Genomic DNA, 18,070 nt, shown 5'->3' on the forward strand with positions numbered 1-18,070 from the left:
GCTTTTCTACTTCTCTGCAACCAATCCTCTCCTGCTGTGGCAACATGGCTCCCAGCATAGTATTACTAATATTTCCTATGTATGAATCCACTTCCTTTTGTAACTGCAATACTGCATGGAGTCTACTAGCCAAGTGTAATTTGATTTCTATAGTCCCATGCTCTCCTGAAATGAGTGTATCTTTCAGTGATGGTGGAAGCTTGAGCAACCTTAAGGTGTCATCTGAAGCTAAATCAAGTCCCACTGTATGCCTCACGTACCACCATAGTTGCGAAGATGCTCTGCTTTCGATGTCCTCTTCATAAAACACCTCTTGTACTTGTTCTTGAGGTGTCTGCTACAGGCGTGACAATAATGGTTTTTCACTGTGTCTAACTTGCCTGAAGTAGGTGGAGCAGCAGTAATGTCCCCAATGATATGAGAATGTTTGGCTAATTTGTTCAGCATTGCTTCAAACTTGTGTGTATCATCCATTACCCACTAACTTCGTAAAATGAATTGTTATTTGCAACCAAGCCTTTCAGTGGTTGGGCTGTAATGTTGGTAACTTTGGAATGATTTCCACTTGCCCTTGTTCAGCACTAGCTGCTAACTGGAGAGGCATTGCATTGGTAGATTCATATGACTAAAGATCCTGGCAGGTTTGTGGCTCGTTGAACACCCAATGCACATTTAAGTGATTGTCCATGTAATACAGGAGTGGTTGGGTTATTGGAGCACACATCATAAGACTCCAGCGGTTGTGGAATATAATGTGAAATGGGAGGAAACGTCAGATTATGAACCGGAGCGGTAGAAGCTGGCGTGGTTGTCTCTTACAGTAGCATCGGCTGATTGTGAAATGGTTCCAATTGTGCATATTGTAGGGTTTCCTGCACATTCACTCTGATACATAGCTGTATCTACACTATAACAATTTGCTGTCTGTTGTCTTGTTTACATATTAGTTCGCCATTAGCACTGTAGTCCATTAAATTAGTGGTCACCAGCTCATTTCCTCTCTGATTTGAGTCTTCTAGTGCTGATGAAGTAATGGTGGTTTGAGGTACTCCATCTGATACTTCCTTCTGAAGAAGGAATCCGTCCTGTTGCTGATTATATAGATTTGCCATTATGAGCAAATGCACGATATTGGCCCAACATAGAAGTTGGGGGTTGTTTTGAAGGGAGGAGATCAGAGTGCTAGGTCATCAGTCTCATCGGATTAGAGAAGGATGGGGAAGGAAGTCGGCCGTGCCCTTTCAGAGGAACCATCCCGGCATTTGCCTGAAGCGATTTAGGGAAATCATGGGAAACCTTAATCAGGATGGCCTGACCCAGAATACAGAAGTACTTAGTGTTATGAAGAGTCCGTGAAGTCAGGGTCACCATTGCAGTTAACTGGCATAGGCGGTACAGTCAACAAGATTTAGACTCACAGTAATTACAAGGTGACTATTATTGAACTATATAAAAAACCTACATTAGTCACAAACTACGGTGTGCACACACTTTACTCAACAAGTAAACATTACTACATATAATCGGATTTAGGTTGTGACATGTTCAATATGCCTGCCATCATTGTTGATGATGTGGCACAGGCGAATAGCGAAATTCCGCTGAAGTGTTGGAACATTGATGCTGTCAGTGACCTCCTGATTTGCTGTTTTCAGCTCAGCAATTGTTTTGGTGTTATTGCTGTACACCTTGTCTTTAACATAGCCCCACAGAAAGGAATCTATTGTGTTCATATTCGGAGAATATGGCGGCCAATCCTCTGGGTACCCCAGAGCCAGAAAATGGTTCCCAAAGTGCTCCTCCAGAACATCAAACACTCTCCTGCTTCTACGGGTTCGAACTCTGTCTTGTATGAACCACATCTTGCCGAAATCAGGGTCGCTCTTAATGATGGGGATAAATTGTCTTCCAAAAGCTTCACATACCATTTGGTAGTCACCGTACCATCAAGGAATAATGAACCAATTATTCAGTGACTGGACGTTGCACACCACACCTGTTGAGGGTGAGGAGACTTCTCGGTGGTGAAATGCGGATTATTGACGAACCTATTTAGATGAAAGTGGGCTTCATCGCTAAAGCTAATGGTCCAAATAGCTCTAAGAAATATGGGACTTAACATCTGAGGTCATCAGTCCCCTAGACTTAGAACTACTTACATCTAACCAACCTCAGGAACTAACCTAAAGACATCACATGGATCCACGCCTGGGGCAGGATTTGAACACATTAACCCAAGTAACGCCAACATTAAAATTCAAAGAGAGTTAAGGACAACTACCCACAAAAAAGTTCCACATCACAGTCCATTTAAGTGGGAAAGTCTATCACTGTCAAAAAATCGATTCCACTGGACTTCATTATTTCCAAAATTCGATGTTATTGTTATTGTAATTGCCACATACATCATAATACACGAGAAAGCTTTCATTATGGTCAAAACGTTTGTAGTGAAATTGATATTAACGTTCTGCCATCTTAAAATTTCTAGTTTTTCATCGAGTTTTACATCTAAGTATCAACATACACCCTAAATTTCAACTCATGGAAACATTTCTGCAAGGACTGTGAAACAGTACATTTTTACAACAGGTTTTTATCAGATTGTCTAATCTTTAGGAGGCAAAGCAATACTTTCCTGAGCAAATTTTATAAGTCATTGCTTCATTTTCTAGTACAAAGCAAAAAATCTGATCTGAGACAAACGTTCAGGGATGCAGAACAACTCCAGATTTACATCAACAAAAGACAAATTGTAAACCATAATTTGTATTAACATTAATCTACCTGCAACTGTATTGCTTAGTATTCATGTCTGTTCAAACTAATTTAATCAAGGAAATTTTAAAAAGTTGCTACTTTGAGAAAATGATGTAGCCTCCGGAGTTGTACTGAATAATTGTTGTTTATCTCCCTCTTGTAGCTTCAAATTTACTTGATTACACCTGTTATATCGAAGAGCATTGTTGCTTCCATTTGTAAGTAATGAGTCCTGTTTACAATGCATTACTAGTTGACAGAAAGGTTTACAATGAATACACTTACCTGCTATGTAAGTGACAGAACTTTTTGATCCTCATCTTCAGTCAGGTTTTAGTAAGAGAGGTTAACTGAGTGAATTTTTTGTTTGAATTGGTAGAAATTCCCAATTTTTTGCCTCATGGTAAATGGGAGCTTCTTTAATACCATATCTTTGTAGTAGAAGCTGTAACTTCACTTTGATCCCTAGTTAAATAATTGGTTACATGAAGAGTATTTCTAATGTGATTGTGTACATCACAGTTAAACTGAATCTTGTTTTTGTAGGCTGCAACAAAAATCATTAAGGACTTCATGTATTAGGAGTGAGTGAAGAATTCCAAGGGCCTTAAAAACGCATTCTGCACAATTCATGATTATGTTTTACACAATAATCTTGCTGTTCATTTTTGGCGAATAAACATTTTATTCATTTTCAGTGCCCTGCTTCAGAAGATTCATTATTAGGTTCTGTTTAATTAATTTCAAAGAAACGCATTAACTTCTTTCTGATATGCAATGGGCTATATGCAATGTGTTAGAGGGTAAAGCCTGCAGTGTTTTCTTGTAGACTGTCAGGAAGAAACGGTTTTTGGTAACTGAAACTTTGCACTATGTGGTCTAGTGCCAAAAAGTTCAACAGATTTCTTAAGTCAACAACAAACACAACAGAAAAATGAAATAATTAATGGTAATAATGCACGTACTTAATTTATCGGAATTGCTGTCACAGGAAAGAAGCGATTTGCGAAAACAGCGTTATGGACAACTTACATCCTTTTACTGTGTCACTTTATTACCTTCCACATAATCCAAATATTTTAAAATCAGCTTTATTTAACTCAATTTTTTTGCTGTGAGAACTTTTTATGAGGGGGAAGAAGAAAAACTAGTTCATACATCTCAGAAGTTAACATTATAACACAGTTTTAAAGCATAGAAACCTTGGAAATGGATACTCTTGAGTTACACAATGAAACAAATACAATGCATTAATTGCTGACACGTCAGCAATAGGGTTTAAGAATCATTCAGAGAAACTTTAAAGTAGGGGCAGTCAAGATTTCAGCTTACAGGCCCTGTCCGGCCATGAGTGCCAAGGAGCTCAACCACACTTTCCGTTTTCCCACTGCCATGTCACGCTATCTCAGCACGAGGAGCAGGAACAGGAGAAAACTGCGAATGCGCCGCATTTAAATGGCAGTTTGGTCCCACTGCATGCTTTTATTTTTTATTTACTCGTTCGGCATCACAGAGGCATAATTTACAATATTCTTATCACTATATACTAAAAAGAAAACAATATAATTCTACACTATATTAGATATGTTTTTGAGCCACTCTATGGCTGAGTCACTGAGTCTATGTATGTGCATGAGTTCACCACCATAGCCATACACTTTGCACTTGGCTTTATATTTCACAGTTCTCAACAACATAGGTCACAAACAAAGCAAATTATCAGTATTATCTAATTGTTTCTGGCGATCTGAAGACGCAATATGATTTTTATCTGGTACAAACTGTTGGCATATGGACCATCCTGACAATTTCACAGATTTTCGCCCTCGAGTTACGATGTAAATATGACTCATTTAGCCTCATAATCGAAAAAAAACTCACAAATACAACAATCGAAACGTTGTAGCACTTTTGCAACCTCATTTTGGAGACTTGGAAACTGTATCCAAAGATGGCGATGTAGATGTCCTGGAAGTTTTAACATAAAAAGATTAGTCATTAAAATGGGAGTTATCTTGTAGGTTAATCAGTTACATCTGCATATGCACAGGGTGCTTTCAACTAAAACAGCAAATGGTCTGAAAAAGAGCTCAGAAACAGATGTAATATTGACAATATCCTCAAAATCTTTATAAAACTATCTGTGTAATAACTTCCGATAGGACTGCATAAGGCCACAATGAATCCATCAAAACTCGCGTTTTCTGTAACGCCAGAGAGCATACGGAACTGGGCTGTTTTTGTCAGTATGTGTCCCTTCTACAACGCGATTTTCTGTACAAATGCATCCCCACACCTTGCAATGCCTTACAGTGGGCAGTGTGCAGTCAAGCTCACTTAATGCGCGAAGTCTGCAATTCATTCCGGATGTTTTAATTTTCGTTCCTGTACTCGTTTTTCCTTCCTAAATTGAGCAATAGCGAGTTTTAAATTGAAAAATCCTTCCAAGTATGCCCTTGACATAACCATCGTACTTTGCAATAATGTATAAAATCTCCCTACTCTTTGTTAAGTTCTACTGAAAGCTGTCGAAACTGGCATTGTAATAATATGTACGAGTATAGAAATTTTGCTGTTCATACCACTAATTTACTCACGTGTTCCAGGCCTGCAAATTTATCACAAAGTAATTTTTCATCCTTTCTTTGGCCACTAAATCCTTAAATCTTTAAATTCTTTCTACATGGTATTGTATGGTCGTTTCGTAATAAATATGTGGTGCCTGTCGCTTATGCAAATTGACAATTCTCATCCCTCTCTTCTGTCATTCTCATTCATTTTAAAGGACTGCGATGATAGATCGCTAGAGTGCCCCTTTTTGTGCAAACAGCCACTGGACCTGTGAATGTCCTTCATACCACGAACAAACAGCGAGAGTTAAACATGGTTGACATTATGGTCCTGCCAAACTCAGAGAATTTTGACGACAGAAAAATGCCACACAGCAATGCTAAATGAAATGTCACCTTACTTCCGACAAGGACCGAGCAAAGCCAAGTGACAAGCCCTGCCTTGACCTATACATGATCTGCATACACCGCACATGTGAAATCTGACATGCTGTAGCTGGCCCTGGTTTAATTTCATTAATTTATTTCACACAACAAGTGCAAAAACAGCAGTTCACCTGTACATTATAAGCGCTCTTTTAATTAAGAACAATATTGCCATGCTTATTTTCATATAATTTGATTGATATATCGGAAATAATTAATAACATTGAAAAAGTGTTAATTAAAATTATCGATTTATAACAATACAGAATAACGCCTGCAGCAAAGTAGGGCTCCAGGGAAATCAAAGAGAGTTTAACACGGCTACTTTTGTTTCTAAATTCTACTGTACAAACCATGTGTGGGAATTATTAGTTCTCTTGTCTTGTTTTTTGCGCTCTGAATAAGTCTATGCAGCTGCCGCGTGCGATATAGGGGGCATTTCCGCGTGATATGCTATGAAAGGAATCAGGGCACTGCAAGAAAATTGACTATAGTTAATTTATATGGAACAGACTTTCGCCGTAAGGTCACGGATTGAGAATTTCTGAGGAATTGTGTGCGCGAGAAAAGTAGCGCTCAGTATTTTAGCGCTGAGTATTAAATTCCATTACCAGCCAAATAACTGATAATAGGATTTGTGGGCTACATGAAGGGATGTTACACTGCATATAAGAACGGAACTCAACACTCCCTCTATACAAAACGCAGTCCTCCACAATCATCTAATTATTATTGAATATTGTTAAAACTAAAGTGATTTCCCTAATTATGAGTGTATTAGTAAATAATAACTAACAGCGAAAGATGGTATTAACTATCTTGTTTCAGTAATGTGGCAACAAATGAAGGGTGATAGACTGACCAAAAGGTTAACACTAATTATTATGAAAACCCATAATTTAGTCACTGTTACAGTGAAAATGTATACGGCTGCTCCATCTGATGTACAGATATAACTAAAAGTCGGGCATATACATTAGATAACAACATAAATATCTTATGTCAGAGAAGTCGACAACAGCAGATCGACGGAAGGCATCTACAATGTGACTTGATTTCTGCAGCTGTATGTGCCACCACATGTTTACTTAAGCTGATATTTTCAAAACAAACGAAAAATCACTGCCTGTATAACAAAACTATTTTTTGTGGAAGCTCCGAATCATAGCACTGTGTAGCTTCTGGTTGCAGAGTCTGACTCCATGATGCAACTTTATTTTAAAGTACTCGATGAGTATAGCTTTTTTCAGTTGGTGAATGGAATTACGAAAGGAGACTGGTTGAAACATATTCATACAGCTGAAGGAAAATATAATTCCGTGTATCCTGCTAAGCTGAGATAACTAGTTCCTTCAGAGGGTTTCTCACATTAAAAATGAATGTTTGTCTAATACTTTCTGCCCTCTTTTGCACAGATAAACATCGTCATTGCATATGGCAAACAAGACATCTCTATTTTTCTGTTTAAGATACCAGCAATAGAAATATTAGAACACAGTGCAATTTGCCAAAAGTGGCACGCCAGTTTATTGTTCAGTTTCCAAGCCCAATACGAATTTATAGAACCTGGATAAAGTACATAATACAGTCACGATTTATTACAATGACAGAGCAATATGAGAACGAAGTCTTTCGCGATGGCATGACAGAGCAGTTAGAATTAGTAGAGGCATCAGTTTGAGTACATACCAAAAATCTCTTCAAAGCAACTTGAAACTGCTGGTTTGGTATTCTGTCATCTCTAGCCCCAACCCACCCAACGACTCCTCACGGCACCGGAAAATACTCCCAGCTGGTCTTAACTGAGTTCATATGTTAGTACAAACATCATTCCTGGTGTAGATCTGCTTCCAATAGTATCATATGCAGCTAAATATGAATATAGATTATTATATCTATAAACCAGGTCTATTCCAGTGAACCACAAACGTTCGACAAGAAGATTATTCTAATGTAAATAAACAATCTTAAGCTTGCTTTACACATCAGGATCGGTATACGTGGCAGTAGTCATAAATTATAAACGCTTATTTCGCGTAAAAAACGGACATTGTGACATAATGGATTTCGTTTTTTATAAAAGTATAACAAAACATTTCACATATATACTTGAGGCGTTGTAAGAATGCTAATGCTACTTGCCAAACTGATCACTTGTCTTCTAGTCCTATGGAAGCAGTGAACTACGAGGGTTGGAACTTAAATAATGGCAACTATTCATTCACAACTGATAGAAAAGAGTTACATGTTTGTACCTGTTACTGTCCTTCAGAGTAGTCAATAGCGTAGTATAGAACCCGTTGCCAGCGATGTGGAAGGCGTATTATACCATTAACAAAGCCCGTTCTGTTGATGGTGGGAATGGAGCTGTATACAGCCTGTCGAATCTCTGGAACAGTTCTGCAGAGAATGCCACAAAGTGGTTTCTTCATCTTCGGAATCAAATAAAAAAATACAAGGACTTAAGTCCAGGGAGTATGGTGGATGGTACAGTACTTCTCAGTGCCATCGACCAAACAGAGTAGCCACAGTAGCCACACTGTATGCACCCAAACATTATCGTGCTTCTTTCGCAAAGCTGGGCGCACGTGATGCTCCAAAAATGAACAACAATACTGTACATTGATGGTCTGCCGTGGGGGAACATAATGCGTTAGGATAACACCATCACAGTCATACACGAGAATCACCATAACTTTAGACCGCTCCATTTGCACCATCGACATAACAGATTCTGCTAACGGTATTCTACACCTTCCATACTGCTGGCAATGGGTTCTGAACAACGCTGGTGACTACTTTGAAGGACAATAACAGGTGCAAACATGTAACTCGTTTGTATTCGTTGTGAATAAATAGTTGCCACTATTTAAGTTCCAACCCTCGTATAAGGTTGACTGTACATTAGAAACAGGTATTTACTGAAGAAAAGTGATTCTGTTGTTTGCAAACAGAACTTTCAGTATGTTCCACCAGGTACTGCAGAAAATATCTTCTTCTTATCGAATCAGGTAGCACACAATGGCAGCTATGTGGCAGCTCCGGCAAGCATGGTCTTGCAGCCGCAGGCGAGCCAGAATTAACGAGACGTACTTTGGCTGCACCCTGCAATATTATTGAAAATATTCGATAAAAAAGTTGATTTTCATGGCACTTATAGCTTTATGTGGCAGCATCATAGTGAATGCCCATCATCTCCCCAGCATTCACACTTGTGATATTCTCATTTAAGGAAGGCATTGTCAAAATTCGGAAAGTATGTAATGAAAAATATAGGTCACTATGATTTTGCGTTTGCTGCATATTACATAAAATGTTACTGAGAATGGAATTTAAAGGCACAAAATTTTTATTTAGGCTTGAGAGGAGGCCTCTATCTGTTTTCAAGCTCGAGAAAATAGATTTTATGCAGCGTGATCACTTCCAATTGCACTCATGTGAGAATGAAATATCCCTAACATACGTCACATGTACTAAACCGTTCGAGATATCGAAACGAGATTTCAGCAAATGGCAACACACAAAGAGGAGAGTATTTTGACGTATTGTTAACATACGAACTTTGTCATCGACAGGTAGTGAAAAGAAAATTTGCTATTATGAAGTTTCTTGTCATGTTATACAAACCCATACAATGAGTTTTCCATGAGGTATTGACCTCTTTGTTCTCCTATTGCTTGTTTAATGAGACATACTATTTCAATATTCTGTGGCAGTAGCTACTGAAAGGTGAGTTTGTACAAATTACACTGTATTTCGGCAAAAGGAGTAAAATTAAACCTGTCATCAATATACATGTAGGTGCTATTCATAAGTTATGATGCTTTATCAAATGCGAAGCGATTAACAATTACGACAAAAAAAACAATTCAGACACATATAAACAGCCAATTGTGTTGGAGTTTTGGCCCTGTACTCTAACTTTTTCTTAATAGGGAACGACTGGAATCGAAACTCAGCAGAGATTTCCTCCCTGCTCTTCGTCTGAGAAATATGAAACTTTTTTTGCAGAAAGTATGTATCATATTTTTGTTTCTATCCCAATTCAGGGTGAAGTCACAGTCCAATGCAACAGTCGTAACACTCCGTCTCGTTTTTCTTACCCTCAGCGATAACGCTGTCCCAAGCAGCCAGGAAACGACACTTCTGAATACAGTATCCGATGAGTGCGAATCCTACTAATGTTTAAACTGACTTGCAAGATAGTTTTTTACAATAGGTTGTGTACATAGTGTCATAAAAATCGCCAATAACTAAAAAATTACACCATATTTGTGATTATTTAGTTTCCTGAGGACCCTGAAAGGAATGAAACGATGCATTGCAGAACAATTTCTTTACGATGCTCTTGTAGTGAACAGGCGTCTACTGAATAATCTCGTTTTGCTTTAATAACAAAAAAATTGCTAGTAAACACTAGAAGACCCAACTTTTTATGGAAAGACGCATGTGTAAGCCACAACAACTGCAGCTTCAGGGACAATCACCCAAATATGATAATAAATTGTACCGTGTGGAAATAAAACCCTTTGGTAAGTATCAGTCTCAGCCATTCTTTGTTAAAGATACAGGGTACCCCTGTAATTGCATCAGAATTGGCGATTTATTTTCATCAGACTTACTAAACTCTTTAAACACTTCATCTTCAGAGAAGTATGGTACCCTTATTTAGATATCATGTTAAATTTTGCTCCTTTTGCCAAAACACAACAGAAATTGAGCACACATGTGACTATCAAAACAAATGGCAGGTGCTTGAATAAAAAGTACTGCAGAACTGCTGAAAAATATTTTTACCCTCACTCTGTGCCCTGGTAATAAACTATCTTTTCATGTATGTCTACGGCTATTAAGGTTTTTTAATTCCTGTTTTGGTAACCGTAACGTGATGTATACATAAATTTATTATATGTGTTATGGAAAACTTGTCATTGATGATACTTCTAAAAGAGGTTTAACAAGTCAGATGAAAATAAATGGTCAATATTTTGTAATCCCAGAAAAATCATGTAACTTGGTGTATCTTTACCAATGAACAGCAGTGACTAAAACGTGCAAAATGATTTCATTACTACATTTCAGTTATCTGTGACATATGAAAAATTATAGAAAATAGCATACCATCTTTCCATTCACAACCCTATACAGTGTGACTGTATGAATCTTCTTACTACAAATAGTTTTAATTCATCAGTGGTACTGACTTTGCTGGCAAGGTTCCGCAAGTTCTCAGTGTGCTCAAAATTTCTAAGTTTTATTGGATTAGTTCTACTCTGCAGCAAAAATGCGGCATTGTTATATTAGAGATTACAAATTTGATGCCTGTTTATTTGTGGATTACAAGGTTATGGGAGCATTACAGTTGTTACTTTATGAATGGCTTGAGACTACTCATTAAGGTTAAAACAGATTGTAAACATATATAATCTATCGTTAACTCATCGAGAGATAAAGGTGAAGAAGAATGGGGATAGGAAAGAAGAATGCGAATTGGAACAAAAATATGGTGTACTATATGCTGCAAATATTTTTCTTATTTCTCAAATGAAGAACAGGGAGAAAATCCTTTGATAATTTTCCATTCCAGTCGTTCCCTATCAAAAATACGTTGGGTTACATCGTCCTATTAAAATTACAACACAATGGGCAATTTATTTTAGTTTGAATTGTTAACCTTTTCTCAGATGAAGAAGCCTCATTAGTTATGAGTAATGACTACCTTTTTCTTGTTTCCAGGTGTAATTTTGCTTCTTTTGCCAAAACACAGTATAAATTGCACAAATTCAACTTGCATTAGCTATTGAGGTAGAATCTAGAAACTGTGTGTCTTATTAAACAACCAACAGCCGACCAGAGAGGTCATACCTAATGGAAAATCTCATTTTTTGGTGATGTAAGAGAAGAAATTTCATGTTTATTTTTATATTAGTAAATTCTCTTTTAATTAGTTGTCGATGACGTTTTAAAAATTACAATACTGAATTGAAAAGAAATTAAAATGAAAACTATAATTTCGGATGTATCGAAATAGAGAAGAAAGTTCCGTATGTCATCCAATTGGTGAAATACTATCTACTTCGCATGCTCTCATTTGCCAAAATCTCGTTTCGATATTTGGAGCGGATTCAGAGACATGCGTTTTGTTATGAATATTTCATTCTCACACGTGTGCGACAAGTCATCGAGCTACATAAAATCCATTTTCTCGAAATTAGGGACAGTTAGAGATCTCTTCCCAAATGTGAAGAAAAATTCAATACATTTGCTTAATACGATTCTCAGTAACTTGTGATATAATACGGCCGAAACGCAAAATCAAAGCGACCCATAATTTTCATTGCAAAACGTTTCGAATTTTCCTTAATGTCTTCCTCAAATGCGAATAAGAAATAAGTATGGCCATTTGCGAGGTGATGGACACTTAAGTATGAAGCTGACATATAAACCTAAACATACAGTAAAAATAATTTTATTGTAGTGAATAATTTCTGTGAATTCGTGTGAGAAAAACTGAATGCGAGTGACGTTCTATTCATAATGGGACTGCTACACCTTGACTAGCTGGCTAACCAGCGTTCTCTGTGTGCACTTGTATGCACAATAGCTGCGCTGGATAGCGTGGCAAGTCGGCACGCAGACTACTGGCATTCTATCAGTTCTTACACTTAGATGTTGACGGTAAAATGACGTGGTCTATGTCTCATCCTATAGTCCATCCAACACATCTATGCGCAGCAGCTTCCAACCCCATGACAATGGCCATGGTGATTTAGAGCTACTATTAAAAAGAAAAGGACGATTTTTTTCCATACTCAAGAACAGCATTCACAGTGGGGCTGTATAATGGCTGGTGTAATGTTGGTTTAATGTTTTCTTCCGAACAGTAATTAAATAACTTTGAACACAACTCGCTAAATTTATTTTAATTTATTATCTATCGCACTACAAGAATTATAAGTTCCTCTTAAGAAGTGCAGCTATTAACATCACAGAGTTATTTTGTGCTACAACAAAATAAAATTTTTAAAAAATGGATGAAATTAATGGCTCCCTGACGACAATAGAAACTTTGAGTCTGGAACTTTCGTTTTATTGCGGTTATCCTCAATAACAAATTACTGTAACAAACTCAAAAATAACGAAATTTATGACAAACGCAGACAAGGATGACACTAAGTATTACATAATATGACAGTTACAACAGATAGATAATTATTTAATACATTAACAAGAATCAGAGTTCAGTATTTGAGAGTTTGTCGCCATAGCAAGCTTTAGTCTCTTTCCCAACACTGAAAATTTATACTGAGAACATATTACTAAAGCAGCTGTAATACAAGAAATGGATGAAACTTTCGATTCGCTGTCAAATACCTTTGTCATTTCGAACCTTTTCTGCGGCGTATAATCGACTACTTCGCTGTAGTGTGCTATAGTATCTATGGGGTTGTTTCCCGCGGAATCTGCGTTTTGTGTAATTGCAATTGCAGTTGGGAGGAAACGTAGATAATTGGATGTGGTGTAGTGGATGTGCCAGAAGAATTGACTTAGTGTGGAAAATATTTTAGCAACGTTTATTTGTTGGTCTTACCCTCAAGATGACCTGGCAACTCTCGGAGGGAGCACTTGCTGTGAGTTTGTAAATTCATGTGGAAAATGTGAAATGGTTTATGTAAACGAATTGAGAGCTATTAATTTGGTTTCAGTTATCACACCGACTGTATGCTTTTTCGAAACTAGATGCAGAAAACTGGAACTTAACTTTTTAGAGTCATGTTATCGCTAAACATGGATGTAACATTATCGTTACTTTGTTTGGAGAAGGAAATTGAAACTACTACCATGCTGATGGGATTATTATCATCATATTGTGGGCTAATTACCATTGGTTATGTTTACTTGAAATGGTGTCATGTAGACTGGCTATACCATTTGTATACATATTTTCACCCCCCCCCCCCCCCCCTCCTCTTGTATTCGATGCAAGTCTCTTCATTATCGTACGTATGTAAAGCGATGACACGTTTTCCATGGTGAGGTATTTGACTTTTTTGGTATACTATCACATTGCTCCTCTCCTCCCCATTTTGTGAACACAACTACCTATAGCGAAGATAGAGGCCCAGTTTAGGTTGAAAGATTAAAACGTAATTGAGAGCTGGTGAAGCCAACGAATATGAATTACATATAAAAATTGTGACACAGCTTTGCTTGAACTGTTGCATAGCTCAGTGTTTACGTTCGTTTTGACTTGACTGCACCTCTCGTCAGAAAACGGAAACTGCTGGGTATACTCAGGAAACAGATAATTTAAAAGTTTTCAATAAGTGTTTTGATGGATATTATGTACATGCGCCATACATAAACTACGGAAAGTGCAAAAGGGATGTGCACTTTTATCAATTTTTTTTTTTTTTTTTTTCCAGACGATAATGCGTGGCGGTACTGTTGAAGATCCGGTAATGCAGATATTGGTGAGTATTACTTATCCTCATTTCTCAATTTTCTGCCAGTGTTTTATGTTACAGTTTCATCTGGTAAATGTTCTATCTCCGAAAAAGTAACTTACTTTGATGTATTTCTTACACTTAGCAGGATTACCGTTTTTCTTTTCTGGCATTGCAGGGGCATAGGTTTACGGGAGGTAGCACCACTCCTGCACAGTTCTAAGAGCTTGGAGAATTGTTGTGATAAAGGTGTTCAGCTGTTGGCTAATGCAGGGATGGGGTGGGGTCTACATTGAGAACATTAATATTGTGATGTTAACTATCTAAGAGTGTGCTAGTCCCATTACAGAGCGTCACATAACTGATATCTTAACTTCTGCATATTTTTTAAACAGAATTGTAATTCAAGTTGAAACACTTTGCATGCAATCACAATAATTTAAGTTTTCTGCACATTTTACGAATGTGAGAAATTTTGTATCTTGGAATCCTGAGATAACATGAAACTTGATGTGTCAGAAAATTCCATTTCAATATGAAACCCATGTCAGATGTTTAAAGGAAGAAAATAACAAAAGAATGACCATAGCAACATTAACACTTTTGAAATAGTGCTTGGGGTGTCAATGACACTGTTGGACTGAGGTCCTGCCTAAAAAATGTTTAGTGTGATACATAATGCCAATAAAATTTCATATAAATTAACTTCTCACTGAAAGCAGATGGCAACCAAGTTCCTTTTTCTGTGCTAATGTGTGAAAGTTGATTAACTGATAGATTGTTCAATTTGCAGGGCAGCAAGAGAATAGCTGGTGCAGGCTCAAGTGAGAGGTATCGTCTCCTGGTTTCTGATGGCTGCCATCTGAACAGCTTTGCCATGCTTGCAACACAATTGAATGACAAGCTTACATCTGGAGAGCTATCGGACTACTCTGTGGTCCGAATGAACCGTCTGATTACCAGTATGGTTAACAATGGAGGAAGGGGGGAAAAGTGAGTTCTTATTTGGTAATATTGTAGCATATTGGATAATGTATATTTTAGGTTTCTATATCTATTAAATTAATCTCATGTATGTATGATTAAATGATTATGGCGTCCTCTTGGTTAAATATTCCGGAGGTAAAATAGTCCCCCATTCGGATCTCCAGGTGGGGACTACTCAAGAGGACGTTGTTACCAGGAGAAAGAAAGCTGGCGTTCTACGGATCGGAGCGTAGAATGCCCGATCCCTTAATCGGGCAGGTAGGTTAGAAAATTTAAAAAGGGAAATGGATAGGTTAAAATTAGATATAGTGAGAATTAGTGCAGTTTGGTGGCAGGAGGAACAAGACTTTTGGTCAGATGAATACAGGGTCATAAATATAAAATTAAATAGTTGTAATGCAGGAGTAGGTTTAATAATGAATAAAAAATAGGTGTATAGGTAAGCTACTACAAACAGCATAGTGAACGCATTATTGTGGCCAAGATAGACATGAAGCCCACACCTACGACAGTAGTACAAGTTTATATGCCAACTAGCTCTGCAGATGACGAAGAAATTGATGAGATAAAAGAAATTATTCAGATAGTGAAGGGTGATGAAAATTTAAGTCATGGGTGACTGGAATTCGGTAGTAGGAAAAGGGAGAGAAGGAAACATAGGTGAATATGGATTGGGGCTAAGAAATGAAAGAGTAAGCCGCCTGGTAGAATTTTGTGCAGAGCATAACTTAATCATAGCTAATACTTGGTTTAAAAATCATAAAAGAAGGTTGTATACAAGGAAGAATCCTGGAGATACTACAAGGTATCAGATAGATTATATAATGGTAAGACAGAGATTTAGGAACCAGGTTTTAAATTGTAAGACATTTCCAGGGGCAGATGTGGACTCTGAGCACAATCTACTGGTTATGAACTGTAGATTAAAACTGAAGAAACTTCGAAAAGGTGGGAATTTAAGGAGATGGGACCTGGATAAACTGGAAGAACCAGAGGTTGTACAGAGTTTTAGGCATAGCATAAGGGAACAATTGACAGGAATGGGGGAAAGAAATACAGTAAAAGAAGAATGGGTAGCTCTGAGGGATGATGAGGATCAAGTTGGTAAAAAGATGAGGGCTAGTAGAAATCCTTGAGTAACAGAAGAACTATTGAATTTGATTGATGAAAGGAGAAAATATAAAAATGCAGTAAATGAAGCAGGCAAAAAGGGATACAAACGTCTCAAAAATGAGATCGACAGGAAGTGGAAAATTGCTAAGCAGGGATGACTCGAGGACAAATGTAAGGATGTAGAGGCTTATCTCACTAGGGGTAAGATAGATACTGCCTACAGCAAAATTAAAGAGACCTTTGGGGAATAGAGAACCACTTGTATGAATATCAAGAGCTTAGATGGAAACCCAGTTCTCAGCAAAGAAGAGAAAACAGAAAGCTGGAAGGAGTATATAGAGGGTCTATACAAGGGCGATGTACTTGAGGACGAGTTTGTGGCAGAACTTGACCAGAAGAAGGGATCGGTTGGTAGGACATGTTATGAGGCATCAAGGGATCACCAATTTAGTATTGGAGGGCATTGTGGAGGGTAAAAATCGTAGAGGGAGACCAAGAGATGAATGCACTAAGCAGATTCAGAAGGATGTAGGTTGCAGTAGGTACTGGGAGATGAAGCAGCTTGCACAGGATAGAGTAGCATTGAGAGCTTGTGATGTTACAAAATAAGTGATGTTATTCAGTGGAAAGTTGGAAATTGAGATTTCGCTTACTGTTTTATCAGTCACAATTGGTGTAAGAATCATGGATTGACCATAGTTATAAAATATTGCATTATGAGATGTGAATAGTTTTTACTTGCAGTTTCGCATGGCTTGAGGCAGTCACAACTAACGTGCTATTGATTACTAATTTGCTTTATCGTCTTTCTAATTACTTCATGATCGTAGGTACGATCATACCCGGTTGTGAAGTTATTGTTATGACAAAACAATTTCCTAAGGGACCAGAAAGTTCTTAGGGGCGCAAAAACAACAGTAACATCACACGAAAGGGAAATTAAATTTTAAAGATGATGCAAGAAGACGATAAAGCAGTTTTCTTTTTATCAATGTACCACGCACATTGGACTGCTGATCTTGGTGTCTGTAATCTTAGCAAAATGCATAATTAAAATGAAAATAATACTGAGGAGATGATAGGAATGAGCACTACTAAATGATTCAGTATTCCCAGAACAAATATATGGTACCTTAAGCTTAGTACTACAATGACAGTAGATTTTTATGTCCGTATCATGTCCATTGAGCACTCTTTTATATATCCATTGTCCTTTTGAGTCACACGTGCATCGTCACAATAACTTACAACATTTCTTCTTACACTTCACTTAAACTTAGACGGAACACGTTTTTATTTATTTAGTAAAAAATTAGATCAGACCGCCACAAGTCTGCATCCGTCTTACGAAAAAACAGTACAAGTCTTTTAGCGCTCAAGGCTTCATTTGTACTCAAGCGAACAAAATAGTGAAGGATTGCATATCTATCCGTATTTTTCTGTTTATATTGCCACCCAAAGACGATGAATTACATTATTTAGAAAATTCCACCATCGCTATGCGACGCCTTATTGTACATTAATCATTATTTATAAAAAAGTATTTGCCTTCTGGCTGAAAGTATTAACTACTCGTATTTGCTGTTTTAATGAAGTCAAAAATAGCGAATATCGCAAGCTGCATCAAACCAGTCTCAGGACTGAAGACCATAACAACAACAACAACATGTAATTAGAAAGTATTAAATGAAATACGATCCTTCAGTTAGTATTATGGCTGTTTCTCCCATTTTCTTTCTGTCACAATGTTATATTGACCTGTGGGAT

At 37.4% G+C, this 18,070-nt stretch overlaps 1 protein-coding gene across 1 annotated transcript in view; it reads left to right on the forward strand.

Moving 5' to 3' along the window:
* Nucleotides 1–12,812: 12,812 nt before the first annotated feature.
* LOC126291622 (replication protein A 70 kDa DNA-binding subunit) overlaps nt 12,813–18,070 on the forward strand; it is an 81,820-nt gene continuing 76,562 nt past the window's right edge. Inside the window, exons 1-3 of the mRNA XM_049985173.1 lie at nt 12,813–13,387; nt 14,183–14,230; nt 14,997–15,196. Coding sequence (XP_049841130.1) covers nt 13,355–13,387; nt 14,183–14,230; nt 14,997–15,196 — 281 coding nt within the window. The 5' untranslated portion in view covers nt 12,813–13,354. The remainder of the gene's footprint in view (nt 13,388–14,182; nt 14,231–14,996; nt 15,197–18,070) is intronic.

The sequence above is a fragment of the Schistocerca gregaria genome, chromosome 9 (genome assembly GCF_023897955.1).
Source record: "Schistocerca gregaria isolate iqSchGreg1 chromosome 9, iqSchGreg1.2, whole genome shotgun sequence".
NCBI lineage: Eukaryota > Metazoa > Arthropoda > Insecta > Orthoptera > Acrididae > Schistocerca > Schistocerca gregaria.